The sequence below is a fragment of the Pleurodeles waltl genome, chromosome 3_1 (genome assembly GCF_031143425.1).
Source record: "Pleurodeles waltl isolate 20211129_DDA chromosome 3_1, aPleWal1.hap1.20221129, whole genome shotgun sequence".
NCBI classification, from domain to species: domain Eukaryota; kingdom Metazoa; phylum Chordata; class Amphibia; order Caudata; family Salamandridae; genus Pleurodeles; species Pleurodeles waltl.
In genome coordinates, this window is record NC_090440.1 from 791,093,926 (window position 1) to 791,109,982 (window position 16,057).

The 16,057-nt window shown below is 40.2% G+C and overlaps 1 protein-coding gene across 3 annotated transcripts in view; it reads right to left on the reverse strand.

Moving 5' to 3' along the window:
- ZNF143 (zinc finger protein 143) overlaps positions 1 to 16,057 on the reverse strand; it is a 345,755-nt gene that overhangs the window by 23,610 nt on the left and 306,088 nt on the right. For all 3 annotated transcript variants that reach the window (XM_069223630.1, XM_069223629.1, XM_069223631.1), the window contains 2 exons: positions 15,665 to 15,777; positions 8,695 to 8,856 (listed from right to left, as the gene is read on the reverse strand). In XM_069223630.1, the coding sequence (XP_069079731.1) occupies positions 8,695 to 8,856; positions 15,665 to 15,777 (275 nt within the window). The remainder of the gene's footprint in view (positions 1 to 8,694; positions 8,857 to 15,664; positions 15,778 to 16,057) is intronic.

A 16,057-nucleotide genomic window follows, 5' to 3' on the forward strand; every position in this document is an offset into this window, starting at 1 on the left:
AAAACAGCTGAACTAAACACAAGAAGTTGAGAACCTGGTGTCCCACTAATGGAGTTAGATATTATGTTAAAGAAAATGGTTTGACAAACATAAATGAATCCCTACTCAAATCATATGTTAGGCATAAAAGAATTCACTACAACCTCATATATATCAAAATAAATTACAGAGGAAAGAAGGAAATTTGAAGCAGTCTACCAAGTCTAGGTGGTCCACTATTGCCCACATCTCCATCTAAAAGCATTCCCAAAGTTAGCTCTGATGATGAAGAATGCCTTCTTCCTGTTCAGACTCTCTTGGAGCATCCCACTGCAAAGACTTGGTGCATAAAGGAGAATAATGCAGCAGCTCTACTGCCAGTTAATATGCACCAAGGGCACAGCAGAATCTATGTGCAATTTAAAGTGCACTGAAATGGACAGGGATAGCTGCGGAGGAATGTGACAGGACTAGGTGAATGCATTAACAGTTCTGGACCAGAGAACAAGCAGGCACAAGATGTCTGGAAGAACTACGATCAGTTTGCTAAGCATCAATAATGGAGCCTCACCTCACTGCATAGGAAATTGGCAATAATTAGCACTGTTAATATAGTAGAATCTGGACTATTACCAAATTCATGGTTCATAAATGCAGCAAATCAGTTCACACGTGAGCAAAACAAAGGTTTTACATGCACAGATAATTTGGGCAAAGGGTGGGCCAAGAGATAACTAGATTGCTTTAAAGTTTGTTATTCTGTATTGGCACACTGAGATGACACTAGCCAATTTGTTGATTTTGTAATTCTAAATCTAAAAAATGTGGATAGGTTATTTCCTTTAAATTCTTTTCAATTTCTGTGACTTGCATTGTTTTCCCACTACTTCAGGCAAATGAGCAACTATACAAAGGAAAAAGGGACAGAATCAGAATTGTAAAAATTGGGGTGATTACGAAATCTTTTAAGGTGATCTAAACCATACAACATGAAAGAGTCCCACTTGCCCACTAGTTAGTCCAATTAATATCCCCTTTCCAATTTATTAACAATGATGTAATATATCTCCATACTTAATGAGGAAGTAATTCCTGCCTTATCTTTCGGAGATAGTACATATTTACTGAAGTGAACCCTAGTTAAACTACTTGATTTTTTTCAGAGGCACTGTAATTGTACAGAAGGCTCTATTAATGGCGCTAAAACAAATTTACAGGAGAGTGGCAGAAAAAAACCTACTACATCACAATGGGATCATTTAGGTAGTCACTCCTTAGATTAAGTTTCTACAGTACAAAAAACAGGTCATAGAAATAAAAAACATGCCAATACTACAAAAAAATGATGGAGGCTAGTCACATGTGCCCGTGGAGGACCTTGAGTTGAAGCATCGCTAATGGTATGTCAAGTTAAAGTTGTGACAGTTGGATTGTGCTGAGCTAAATTGTGAAGATAAGAAGCTGCAAATTGTATACATGTAGCAGACCACAACTTTTTGACAGCTTTGCTGGAGGGCACTATGATCATAATGAGTTTAGTCATAAGAGGAATAGGCACATTATAATGACCTTTCCCTCTTGTTGCAAGAATATGTGTGGTCTACCACAGCCCTCAAAACGTATACAAAGTGATATTCTGAGATAAAAACGGGAAACAAAATATCCACTGTTTTGCCTAAAGCAAAAGTTGTCTTGCTAAAATCACTTTTAGAATTGTTGGTACTCAATAGATCTTACAAGAATTTCAAGTGGAATTTTAAGAAGCTTACTAAAACACTGAATAATGAAACTACCAGCTTTAGGAGTCAGACAAATATATTGTTAGAAACAATGCATGAAACAGAAATTTGAGAATTGTTTTTGCAAAATATCGATATAATTAACTACTGATGGCAGTGAAGAGAAACCTATGTAGATACAATATATATATATTTTACAGTTGGGATGTGTACAAAGATAAAAGCATACTGATAATATATTTATATGCAAACTTATTAAATATGTCCTATAATTAATAGTGGCATGGGTGTTTTGTTTTAACTATAAAAGCACATTGAAACTGATTGTATTCATCTCACAAACACAAAAAAGTGTACTCACCAATGTTTTTCCCTACAGGTACCAAATATGCAATTAATAATGCATCATATTAGGTAAATGCATCTTACCAGCACTCTTATGTCACCTGCAGCTGTATTTCAGTTGCCAATATTTTTATTCCTAAACATTCAAACTTCAAACAGATAAAGATATCTATTTTCCCCTCAAGTAATAGTCTAGTGCTGACATCTTAAGTGGAGTGAGGGAATATGATTATGGAAAAAAGGTTTAAATTGGTTGGTCACATAGCAGGAATGTGATAGTCTCTTCAAGGACATGAGTACGCACAACTGTTTGGTGTACGTTTGTCAACAATGGCTAAATGAGAGCCACAGACAAGAAAGATGGCAGTACATCAGGTGTATATTAATGATGATGCCGCAGTACAGGCAGAACTGAACAGAATGCCTTCAGTACAAATACTGGCACACATTTCTGGGCAATAAAAAGCCATTAAAAAAACAATAAAAAGTCCATTCCAAATAGCAGGACACATCTGCAATATTAGTAACTATAATAGCAAATGTGTAATCTGAAGTTAGCTTTACCATTAAAACAGAGAAAGTATTTATTAAAAAAAAAAAGTAGCAATGTATCCACAATGACATAAAAAAATCTGTACAGAGACAGGGAAAGTGCGAAGGAGAAATTCACGACCTGTTCATGGAACGCAAAGCCAGAATAGGAAATGCGGACAATGACATGAAATAGAAATATAGAATTAAACAATGAACATCACTGTGCATAGTATAATGTATCTGTAGTCTAGTGTAGTGTGAAACTGAACTGTATTAGTTATGAATATCGCTTTTGAGTGGGATTTGTGGCAAAGATGGGGGCAAGTCAAATGCCTGGCAAGAAACAGTGCCTTGAATTAAGGAAATATCCAGACCATATCCATGTACCACATATGCACATCCTTAAAGGCTAAGACTTCAAGCAGGCTTCCCTGTACAGCCCACTGCCATTTACATAGTTTTAATATATTTTGCTAGATTCTTGTGGCAGAGATTGAAACCAGTTTTCCACTCTCACCAGTAATAGACAGAAAAAGTGAAGTATGCCATGCAATAGAGCTAAACAAATGTTAACATTAAATAAAAGGGAAACCCAAGGAAAAGTATTTTCAAACAGACAAACATATAGGAACACACAATCAATACATATCTAGGAACACATTCTGCACACCTGAAACAAGAAAACAGTTTAGGTATGATTATCTATTAAGTCATAATGCAAGGGATTACAAGTAAAGGAGCTCTAAAGAAACTGGACTTTAAAGCTCAGAGTCGAAAGGAATATTAAACCTCTGTTATGCCAGGGCAAACTGTTGCTGTGCAATGCAGGTACTATGTCAGTTCACAGTACAATAGGTGTTAATCAGAAAACTATGAACAGGATAGAGGTTTTCAAAATGCAGTCTGGCCAACACCACCTGGCATTAATCACACAAATGGCACTCTCCCATCAATACATCAGGAGCATCTTTAGAGAAATACAACATCCCCGTCCCATTAGAAATTATGAAAAACACAAATTACAAAAAGTAAAAACATACATGGAGTATTGTACAGGAGACCTAAAGAAAGATATTTTAAACAAAAAATATCAATATGTCAGATACGAGCTTTGGTTTCAGTGTTTTAATTCATTACTTCACGCTGAAGAATAATAGCACCTTAATTCACCTTGGTGAGGCACTCTGGCCCTGTCACCATCCAAAATGTTCATCATTCTTTAAGATGTTTTCCCTTTTGTTGAAAAAAAAAGTCATTGTGTGAACCGTACCATTCTGCATTAAAAACTACAAGAGTATAATTCATAAGAGGCGAGTACAAAACAGCAGCAGGCAACCCCTTACGCGTATTCAAGTATCAGAACGACCATGATGGCTACATGATATTTTGGCATCTAGTAGGAGGGCTGCAAGGGAAACACTCCTCTATACTTGATTCTGTATTTACAAAAATATGGAGACAGGTTTGAGAGCAAAGCTTTGAAGTTCACCTAGTAGTCTTAAAGTAACATGCACAATTTTAGAAACCTGTTCTGCCATGGTACACAAGCATGGCAGCTCACTTCCATGAGAACCAAGGAGTCCAAGAAATGCAACTCTTACATAAGTCTGATATTCCTCTCACAATGAAAGTTGAGAAGCAGTGCAGTGCATGTTAATTTGGGTATTATGTTTTAGGTTTAAACCTGTAATAACTGATAAAACCCTACCAAAGGAGAACCCACCATCATCAGTTTAAACATAAACACTGATAGATACCAGCACAATCACAACTTAAAATGCCATCCAAAGAAAGCAAAGTGAGAGAAAATTAGTTATTTTTATTTATTTCCGATGGGCCAACACGATGTTTGTAAGGAAATGCCTCCTTGGCATGGTTACCCCCTGACTTTTTGCCTTTGCTGATGCTATGTTTTGATTTGAAAGTGTGCTGAGGCCTGCTAACCAGGCCCCAGCACCAGTGTTCTTTCCCTAACCTGTACTTTTGTTTTCACAATTGGCACACCCTGGCATCCAGGTAAGTCCCTTGTAACTGGTACCCCTGGTACCAAGGGCCCTGATGCCAGGGAAGGTCTCTAAGGGCTGCAGCATATCTTATGCCACCCTGGGGACCCCTCACTCAGCACAGACACACTGCTTGCCAGCTTGTGTGTGCTGGTGAGGACAAAACGAGTAAGTCGACATGGCACTCCCCTCAGGGTGCCATGCCAACCACACACTGCCTATGCAGTATAGATAAGTCACCCCTCTAGCAGGCCTTATAGCCCTAAGGCAGGGTGCACTATACCATAGGTGAGGGTACCAGTGTATGAGCACTGTGCCCCTACAGTGTCTAAGCCAAACCTTAGACATTGTAAGTGCAGGGTAGCCATAAGAGTATATGGTCTGAGAGTCTGTCAAACACGAACTCCACAGCACCATAATGGATACACTGAAAACTGGGAAGTTTGGTATCAAACTTCTCAGCACAATAAATGCACACTGATGCCAGTGTACATTTTATTGTAAAATACACCCCAGAGGGCACCTTAGAGTTGCCCCCTGAAACCTTAACCAACTACCTGTGTAGGCTGACTGGTTCTAGCAGCCTGCCACACTCGAGACATGTTGCTGGCCACATGGGGAGAGTGCCTTTGTCACTCTGTGGCTAGTAACAAAGACTGCACTGGGTGGAGATGCTATCACCTCCGCCAGGCAGGAGCTGTAACACCTGGCGGTGAGCCTCAAAGGCTCACCTTCTTTGTTCCAGCACCACAGGGCATTCCAGCTAGTGGAGTTGCCCGCCCCCTCCGGCCACGGCCCCACTTTTGGCGGCAAGGCCGGAGGAGATAATGAGAAAAACAAGGAGGAGTCACTGACCAGTCAGGACAGCCCCTAAGGCAACCTGAGCTGAAGTGACTCTGACTTTTAGGAATCCTCCATCTTGCAGATGGAGGATCCCCCCAATAGGGATAGGAATGTGACCTCCTCCCCTTGGGAGGAGGCACAAAGAGGGTGTAGCCACCCTCAGGGCTAGTAGCCATTGGCTACTGCCCTCCCAGACCTAAACACACCCCTAAATTCAGTATTTAGGGGCTCCCCAGAACCTAAGAACTCAGATTCCTGCAACCTAAGAAGAAGAGACTGCTGAGCTGAAAAACCCTGCAGAGAAGATGGAGACACCAACTGCTTTGGCCCCAGCCCTACCGGCCTTTCTCCCCCCTTCGGATGAAAACTGCTCCAGCGACGCTTTCCCCAGGACCAGCGACCTCTGAATCCTCAGAGGACTGCCCTGCTCTAAAAGGACCAAGAAACTCCCGAGAACAGCGGCCCTGTTCAACAAAGACTGCAACTTTGTTTCCAGAGGAGCAACTTTAAAGACCCCTGCAATCCCTGCCAGAAGCGTGAGACTTGCAACACTGCACCCGGCGACCCCGACTCGACTGGTGAAGAACCAACACCTCAGGGAGGACCCCCCCGGCGACTCCGAGACTGTGAGTAACCAGAGTTGTCCCCCCTGAGCCCCCACAGCGACGCCTGCAGAGGGAATCCCGAGGCTCCCCCTGACTGCGACTGCCTGACTCTAAAATCCCGACGCCTGGAAAAGACCCTGCACCCGCAGCCCCCAGGACAGGAAGGATCGGAACTCCAGTGCAGGAGTGACCCCCAGGAGGTCCTCTCCCTTGCCCAGGTGGTGGCTACCCCGAGGAGCCCCCCCTTGCCTGCCTCGCTGAAGAGACCCCTTGGTCTCCCATTAATTCCTATTACAAACCCAACGCTTGTTTGCACACTGCACCTGGCCGCCCCCGCGCTGCTGAGGGTGTACTTTCTGTGTTGGCTTGTGTCCCCCCAGGTGCCCTACAAAACCCCCCTGGTCTGCCCTCCGAATTCACGGGTACTTACCTGCTGGCAGACTGGAACCGGGGCACCCCCTTCTCCATTGAAGCCTATGTGTTTTGGGCACCACTTTGAACTCTGCACCTGCCCGGCCCTGAGCTGCTGGTGTGGTAACTTTGGGGTTGCTCTGAACCCCCAACGGTGGGCTACCTTGGACCCCAATTTGAACCCCGTAGGTGTTTTACTTACCTGCAAGAACTAACAATTACTTAACTCCCCCAGGAACTGTTGAAAATTGCACTGTGTCTAGTTTTAAAATAGCTATATGTGTTTTATTCCAAAAGTATCTATGCTATTGTGATTATTCAAAGTTCCTAAAGTACTTACCTGCAATACCTTTCAAATGAGATATTAAATGTAGAATTTGAACCTGTGGTTCTTAAAATAAACTAAGAAAATATGTTTTTCTATACAAAAACCTATTGGCCTGGAATTGTCTCTGAGTGTGTGTTCCTCATTTATTGCCTGTGTGTGTACAACAAATGCTTAACACTACTCCTTTGATAAGCCTACTGCTCGACCACACTACCACAAAATAGAGCATTAGTATTATCTCTTTTTGCCACTATCTTACCTCTAAGGGGAACCCTTGGACTCTGTGCATACTATTCCTTACTTTGAAATAGTGCATACAGAGCCAACTTCCTACAATGTTACTTTGTCATGCAAGATAGTAGCAAAAAGGACTGGTCTAAGATAATTTTGCTTGAGTTTTGTAGTTTAGGGATGTCACTAAAATATTGTTTCTTCTTCCTTTTCTTTCATTCAGCTTTGCATGCTTGGATTAAAGGTGCTTGGTTTATAAGAATGGTTTAGATTTAATCTAGTCTGATCTGTAAAGAATCTGAGAATGTTAAAATCATATTTGATCTTTTGGCAGTGTTTCATTCTTTCACTGATTCGTGAAATGGCTTGGGCATAACAATCTTGGCCATTATATAGTATCACACTGACCCACAAACATAAAATGAGTGAAATCTTGAATGCATCAGCCTCCTCTCCTAACTCAATACTGATAGCATGTAACCTGCCAAATCCATGCTTTAAACATTCAAAGCAAGTTTTAAGTGACAGGTACCTGTGAAAAGAGTGTTGTCATCATGCACATTTGATATTGGTGAACAAATAACACAAGACATTCCAGGCGTCAACAAAATCCATAGCTACAAGGTATCCTATTGTTATGTGTTATACCTTAAGCTCATCCTTTTTTCAACCAACTGCACTCTACTGCTGGGGTTTTTTGAGCCCGTAGTTCCAATGTTAATAGCAACATTTCCAATCCAGAAATACAATGTGATACCTACTAAAAGATCAGGACAGACTTAAAGTAAGACATTTGCCATGGGGACCCTTGGCAGCTATGAATGTCCACACAGCAGGAGCACCACCTTAATGTCATCAGGTAGACTGCAGAAAAGCAGTGGTGAGCATCCTTCAAGCATCATGTTTCAGGTGCCTTACTCTGGTGTAATTCACATTGATAAAGGTTTCACTGGGTACTATGCTGTTGGAAGGGTTGTGCACCTTTACAATATCTTAATATTCAGGAAGACGTAGGTTAATGTCCTCCAACTGTGTCCAGGGATTTGTTTATTAAACATTTAAGTATAGCACTCTCACTTTTGTAATCCATTAATGGTCCTCCAAATTAGACAGCTTTCTGATAGAGAGAGTGCGAGAGGTAATGTGCTATGAGAGGGTTATGAGGTGAGAGAGTAATACACAGACTAACATGAGTTCATTGCACACACTGACAATGGCAAGACATTATATACCATGCATTGTGTCTCCTTTAAGTTAAATAAGTGCTTTATAACATTAAGTTAAATAAGTGCTTTATAACAATCACTGTAAAAACACAATGCTTTGTAACCACTAGGAAAAAGTATGTCTATTTTGGTGGTTATGCAAATGAATAAACATAGATACGCAGTGATTTGAAATGGTTTGGAAAACACAGAGAAAGGCCACTGAAATCCACAAAAGATAAACACTGAAAACAGGGCAGCGTAATGCTAACACAACCATACATTGACATTAACCTAATCATAAGACATTACAACAGGAGAAACATGCATTCCTGAAAATGCACTATTTGTATTTGTGCACATACTACCTGACTCAACTTGAAATGAGACTTTAGCTTATTCACTGCTGTATGGGTGAAGATACAATACCCTTTATTGCAGATAATCTCAGAGTTAAAAGACCGAGTTTACCTGTTGTCCTTCTGTATCCTCTGCCGTAACCATTGCTACGGAATGGTTTCCTGAAGAAGAAATTACTGCGTCATGGGTAGGCACTGTGATGGTTGTGCCATCTTCTGTTACCATAGTAATAGTGTTGCCAAGATTATGCATGTCCGCTTCAGATATGCTGACCTGAAACAATTTGAAATTGAAGAAATTATAAGGTTTTGTTTCTAGACATGCTGAACAGTGTGTGTGAAATATACTAAATCATTTCAAACAACTGACACTATTTAAAGTTACAAATCAAAGAAAAATTCTCCAAATTATTGCTTACTGATGAAAATTAAAAAAAGAATTAACAATAGAAAGCAATAAACTTGCTTGTTACTGACACTTGTACCTGGGTTCAGAAACCTGTAAAAACAGTCTCTAATGTTGACTGGAATCAAGGCAATATACTTCTGAATAAGAAGGTACAAGGAAAGCAACTAAGTTTTAAAGAAAGGAAAATGAAGAATGCTGCCAATCTGTGCGAATGATATATGTTTAGTGTAGCCTTGCTGGATCACAACATATTCCAACATCCATAGGTCTGCCCTCTTTACTGGTAAAATATCCACAGAGGAAGTGACCAAACTGTATGCAAATTTATTAAGTGAATTTTGTCACCTGTAACGTTTACACATCAATGCACACAAATCTGCTTTTAGTTTATATTGTGGGTTATAATTCACCGCAAGAGAGCACTGTTGCAGCTACTAATATAAATAAATGGCTGGGGGATGACATCACTAGACTATTGTCATACTGTGGTTGTTGTGTGTTTTCGTCGCAGTTTGGTACTCAGGGAGTGCTAAAAGATGGTCTGAAACATTCAGAAATACATTTGCAATATTTGTTGTATCGTTTAGTATTGTTTTTACAATAATTTATATTTGCAGGATTAGTACTGAACATCCTGGATGCAGCATTACTGTATCAACGCTAGGTGGAGCACAGGGGACCCAACTGTACTGATAAGTTGTACAAGATAAAATGAGTCAGAGGCGAAAGTTGTGCCATCTCTGATACAGACAAGCAACAAGGGGTGCCCACTACCAGCTTCAGTTTTTTTCACAAAGGGAGAAGCCATCAAGTTTGGCTCTCTCTGTTTGTCTACGAATCAATCACTCTCTCCACCCAGTCACGGTGGGCACATTCCTCGTGATAATCTTTGAAAAAACAGACCTGCTACTAGAAAATGCAGACTATCCAAAAGATTAAACGCCAGCGTTATTAAGTCCCCAGAGTCAGGGTCTTGATCAATCTGCCAAACCCACCCAACAATAGAGAGAATGTGTGTCCATCTACTAAAGTTGGAAGGAAATACCTTTTCTACAACCACTTCATACCCAATGCACACACCTTTTTGCACTCTTATGTATAACTTTGGTGGACAAAAACATCACCAATGAGGGCAAATTTCCATTGGTGAACAAGCATGGGGCGATTTTGCTCTCAATAATGCGATTAACTGATGTGGAAATCCTGGTACTATGGTGACATTTCCCTGTGAACCAAACTACTCCTAGTAGTGGGTTTTTGGGTGGGTGTTGCTCAGTTCATCCACAAGCAAAGCATCCATAAGCAAAAACCAGTAAACACCCTAGATGTTGGGTAACAGAGGTAATAAGAGAAGTGGATATTCTATACTTCTAGACCAATAAATTTTAACAAGAAAGTCTTAATTAAGAAGATGCTGAGAAATTGAATATGGTTATTCAAATATGGACGAAATAATGAATAAGTTAATGAAGGTAATGAGGGATTCGAGAATATGCTGATTAGACTATACAAGTTAATCGGAGAAGGTTAACTGCAAAGATGGAGAAGGCACTATTGAGTACAAAGGAATATGGAGCAATGATGGATGAAGCCATTCTTACAAGAAAATCAAAGATGCAGATGTGTGATACAGCACATATATAACTTGTGCTAAAAGAATTAACACGTTCTTCGTTGCGAATTGCTTGTCCAGATCACTTGTGTGATGGCTGCAGAGTGATCTTCTATAAGGCACTTCAGAATACCTGCTCGGACTCTAGCATCCTCCACCTAACTACCTTCAAGTATCTAACAACTTATTATTATTTCAGTTGTTTTGCATCTTCAGCTCAATCAACATCCAATCTCATTTAAAGTTATGCTTTTCAAGATACTTCCTGCCTCAATTAGAAAGAGACTCACTTTAAGTACAGAGGATACGCAGGAAAATTCATTGCTTGCACTAAGCAATCTGTTGAACTATTAAGAAGGCGATATAGATGAAAATATTTTAATGTGGCACAGATGGCAAAGGACTAGGGAGTATTGGGATATTTCAGCATTGAAAGATCACTACTACAGATCCCACTGCCATGATCATCCAATTCTGAATTCACCACCCATAGGGCTCCCTTTACATTTTTCTTCTATGCAAAGGAGATGTCCATGACCCCTACCACCATACCATCAGACTCCAGCAGGAGGAGGAACATATCCAAAATGATTTAGATGCTGAATCCATTCCCCAACAGCCATCTTACTTGGTATGGCTTGCAGTTCTGTGAGTCCACCCTCTTACATCACCCATGATATTTTCAGTGCTTCTTGGCCATGTCTTAACTCCTTGTTTCCCACACTATGATAGAAATTTTGCGTCTGGGTCTCTGCCCCGATCCAAGGCTGTACCATCTTTCTTGCTTTCCCTGATTGAGTAAAGAGTTTAGTACATGGAGATGGTGCTGATAATGCGCAAGATGAGTTGTCTGCAGTGACTTCAAGCATTTAGCCACGAGTTGGGCTCAGAAACAGAGATCAGAGGACTCTGGCAGAACTATCATTAAGTTGCTATAGTTATGTTCTGGAATAAGCCAGAAAAATAGAGCAACTGAAGAGAGAGAGGTAGAAGAGTTAATTAAAAGATATGTCCAGTTGCAATGAAACACAAGTGAAAAAACAGAACTATGCCAAGGTTCCGGCCAATCTCAGTTAGCAAAAGTTTGGGACTGAGGGATAAGGCATGCAAATGATGCCAAGTGGGGTGTTACATATGAGGCGCAGGCATCCCGACTAATAATCAACAGAAGTAAGTAAAGTGTTTATTGTATAATTACTTAAAACCATTACAACAGATTCAGAATCACAAAAAGAAATACAAACAGCACATTTAAAATGGTACAAATAATAATACATGACATTGTTGCTGCATGGAGATGACAAAAGATGCAGCAACAAATTCAAGTCCATTAAAAAATTACTTTACGTAACAGCTAGAGCAACCACTAAAATTACAAGACTGTGATTAAAATTCAGAGACATTTTTAGTATGAAATAGTGACATAATTGAGATGTTTAAGTGAAAACGGGTGCATTAAAAGTAAATCTCAATACCTGTCATCGAGGCGGACCAAAACCTAAAGTGTCATGTGTAAATCGAAAGGACCCCTTGGATAAAAATCCAAAAAGAAACAAGAAAAGTCAATTGCAGCCAGTGCAATCATTTAAAATTCATACACGATACAGCGATATGCAATACTGCACACAATGTCCTTGAAAAACCTAGGCCCCATCTAATACGTGCCTACTATGCATAGGATTGGCGGCGTTAAGTACACAGTGCTGCCACTTGAAGCATCACGCTAGTTTACCTAGTGTTTGTACAGCTAGAAACTTTGAAAACTTGGGTGCATGCAAAAGCGTACGGCAGGGGCTTTTGATTGGCCCTAATCTGGAACCATCACGTCATGCAGGTTCCGTCCAACTGTGGCTATGAATTTACTAATGTGGGCCAGATCTTTTACAGTCACTGCTGAATAGATGAATGTTATGGCCTTGTTACATGTTCTGATCCCATTTTACAAACAAAACGGCCTAAGATGAATCCATCGCTGAGCGACCAGTGCAGGACAACAGCATATCTCACATGAATAGCAGATTCTTGAGAAGAGGCATATAAATAACAGTTTTTGCTGACTTCTGGAATATTCCAATGTGCCCCGTATTCATTTATGCACATAATGTTCATTGAGGAATCATTTTCTTACAAATATTTCAGCGATATTAAATACTATTAATGTTGTTAGTTAACCATAGATTAAATTCCATAAATGAATAAATCTTCAAACCGCATGTAATTTGTTTGTAGCAAAATGGAGAATTTTTATATATTCACTAATAATATATCCATCAATATAGCAAAGCAACAAAGATAATTTTTAGTGTTTTTATACAAATGCACTGGTGACTCCTCTAGTCCACAATCCCTTTACATCCAAGGGACAGAAGGAGAGCACTAACCCTCCTGACTCTTCAACCACAAAAGATTTGAGTCCTATATGCAGTCTTTTAAACAATCAGAAATCACTCCTAATGGACACATATGCTGTGTATTTGTAACTGTATTCATTTATGGGCATAGTCAAAAGCCTGGTCATTGGTACGTTCCTAAAGGCTTGTCTCCTCAGGGCAGCTTTCAAATATGGTTGTAGGTGAGGCGCTTCATGTGAGTGAGCTAGGCCCTCTAATCCACAGATACCTCTGATTTTACCTATGTCCTGACACCTCAATACTTGTTTACTTTGTTTTTTTAATATCCTCTTTATGGCTTCCATCATCAATAGGGTGTTGCCAGCAGCCTCATGGTTCACATCCAATGTGGCTGCGGCCATAAGTAGGTATCATGACCAGATGGACTTTTTATCTTGAAAGATGGTACCTAGTGCGGTTCTCAATGAATCCGGAAGAGCCCCCAACACCTAATGGTAATAATGATATCCTTTTTACAAACGATATCCATGTTTCCAAGCCCAAATTCTAGGCAAATGAATGTGTGCCGTGTCCCTTTAGGGATACCAAAGATCTTTCTATATGCCGAAATGTGTTAGCGTTCCAGAGTCTCAATGAGCATGCCAGAAACGGCCAAGTGACCTAAGTTTTAGTTGGTAAAACTTGGCACGTATCACTCTGTTAATGCCCTCTGTCGCTGGACTGTGTAAGCAGTAATGCAACTTGCATAGTGCTGAGGCTGTTTTAGCAGCTTTTTCTGTTTGTGCTTTGGCGTGCCATGTGGGCTTACCAGAGTCCGATATCCAGACCCAGAGGTAGTTGTATTTACCAATCATGTTTACCCTAAGAAGGCCCAGCTTCCATTCAAGCTGTCTTTTTTTAGTCCCTCACCCGAATACCAGGACTTTAGATTTTTTAGCATTGACATGTAAAGCACTGTTGATGTTATATGTATGGAGTATTCCCAGCGCTCTTGTTAAGCCATTCAGGGTGTGATCCAGCAATACCGGATCGTCAGCGTATTGCATAATAGAAAGGTCAGCTGGGTAAAGCTTAAAAAAGGGATGGAGCAACAACACAGCCCTGTTTGAGCCCCATATTTGTATATATTTTTCTGGTAGCATGGCTGTGTGAGATCCTAATTCTCACCTATGTATCCATCTATAAAGCTTTTAGCTGCCAGTAGCTGCTTTGGAATGTCCCTTTTAGCAAGTTTGGCCCAGAGGATATGCCAATCAATTCCAAAAGTGGCACTATAATCAATGAAACGGGTATAGATAGGGGGCCTCCTTATTTCAGCGGCCTTTTTCCCCAGGTAAGAGAGGGCGATCACATTATCAATGGTTGATGAATTTGGCCTGAAACCAATCTGATGGTATGGGATGATATTGCTCTCATTAATCCATGCCTCAAGTTCATGCAATAGCATCTTCACAAATGCCTTTCCATCGACATCAAGCAGGGCAATTAACCTGTAGTCCTCAGGCGTGGTACAAACACCCTTCTTTTGGTTGGGAAACAAGATGGACCCTTTCCATGACTCTGGAATAAATGATGACAGGATGCATTCATTAATTAAGCTATGCATATGTGGTTCCCACAAAGCCTGATCCTCTTCGATGATGCTCCTTGGCAGACCATTAGGGTCCGGTGCTCCGTCTGCCCTAATGGTCTTAAGAGTGATTACTATCTCTTTTCAAGTGATACATATTGGATTCCCTTCCAGATCGTCCAAGACTTCTGTGCAAAAGCTCTTAGCAGCAGTGTTCATTATCTCTGCATCAAAGTATAAGGTTGTTACATGAGCGCACACCCTGTCTGCTGAAACTGCATTGTCTTTGACAAATGGTTTTCTTGCTAAATTGTTGATATAATCCCAGAACTCTCTTGACTTACTTGGTGCTAGCGGTGTGTGAACATGTAACCATTACTTTTCTTATTTGCTTTTGTTTCATCTGCTAAACCAGTTTTTTATTACATTTTTCTGGCACTTTTTGTTTTCTCTTCTGTGTGGGGATTCTTCCAAATTCTGTGATGTGCCACAGCAAAGCAACATTTTCGTTTGCTCTCTCAGAAGGCTTTATTCCCAGAAAATATGGCACGCTGGTTACTCATAATTTTTGTTGGCAGTTTCCAATGCTCATTTATTAATAAGGCCTTGAGTAACAATACTATCATCATCTCTCATTGTTTTTGGTATGTTTTGTCACTTTGTGTTAAAAGTGAACAAGTAGCATCCGCTTTCAGGGCTGCATATCTGTCCTTAGCTACTTGGCTCCATTTGATTCTTCTGGTCAATGGACCAATATTGGGAGGAAGTGGCTGCTCTATCAATTTCTCCTTCATGAAGGTTATTGCCCTTGCTTTCACCACTATAGATAGTGGATGGTGGTCACTTTCTGATCTCTGCCATACTTGAAATGCCTCGCACCTGATTTGCAGGTTCGTGCTTAAAAATATGTAGTCTAAAGTCAAAATGTTTTTGAAAGTTTGGGGTTCTGTACTAAAAATTCAGTAGTCATACAGTTTCCTGTTCTTGCCCCTGGATGGAATCAACACCATCTACTGGAGTAGAAGAGAGCTGAGCATTAGGATAAGAGAAAATGCAGTCCAGCAAAAAACTGCAAGCAAGATTTCACAGACTGTTAAACAAAAAGATTCACCCTTCCTTCTTACTTTGTAAAATACTTACATGTTGGCTTCCGTCTTGGGATATTAGCGCTACTTGTTGATTCATTCCCGTCGAAGATAATCCATCATCCCCATCAACACCAGTCACATAAGTTATATGATGGCCATCTTCGTCTGGACCCAAAACAAAAATACAGAACGAGTTAACAAGGATATGGTGAAACATTTAAACACTGTGAAACAGAGCTCTACCTAAATAGATTGGAAGAGTGAACATTAAAGACAATAAATATGGGAGACATTTAAAAATCAAATAAATATAATAAATAATCAGTTTTTCTAAACTAAAAGTCTAAGGTGTATTTAGTTTGAGCCATAAAATCAGAATAAATGTAATACGTTTGCAGACTGTATTTAAAACCTTTGAATGTTAAGGATGTGCTGAAACACAGAC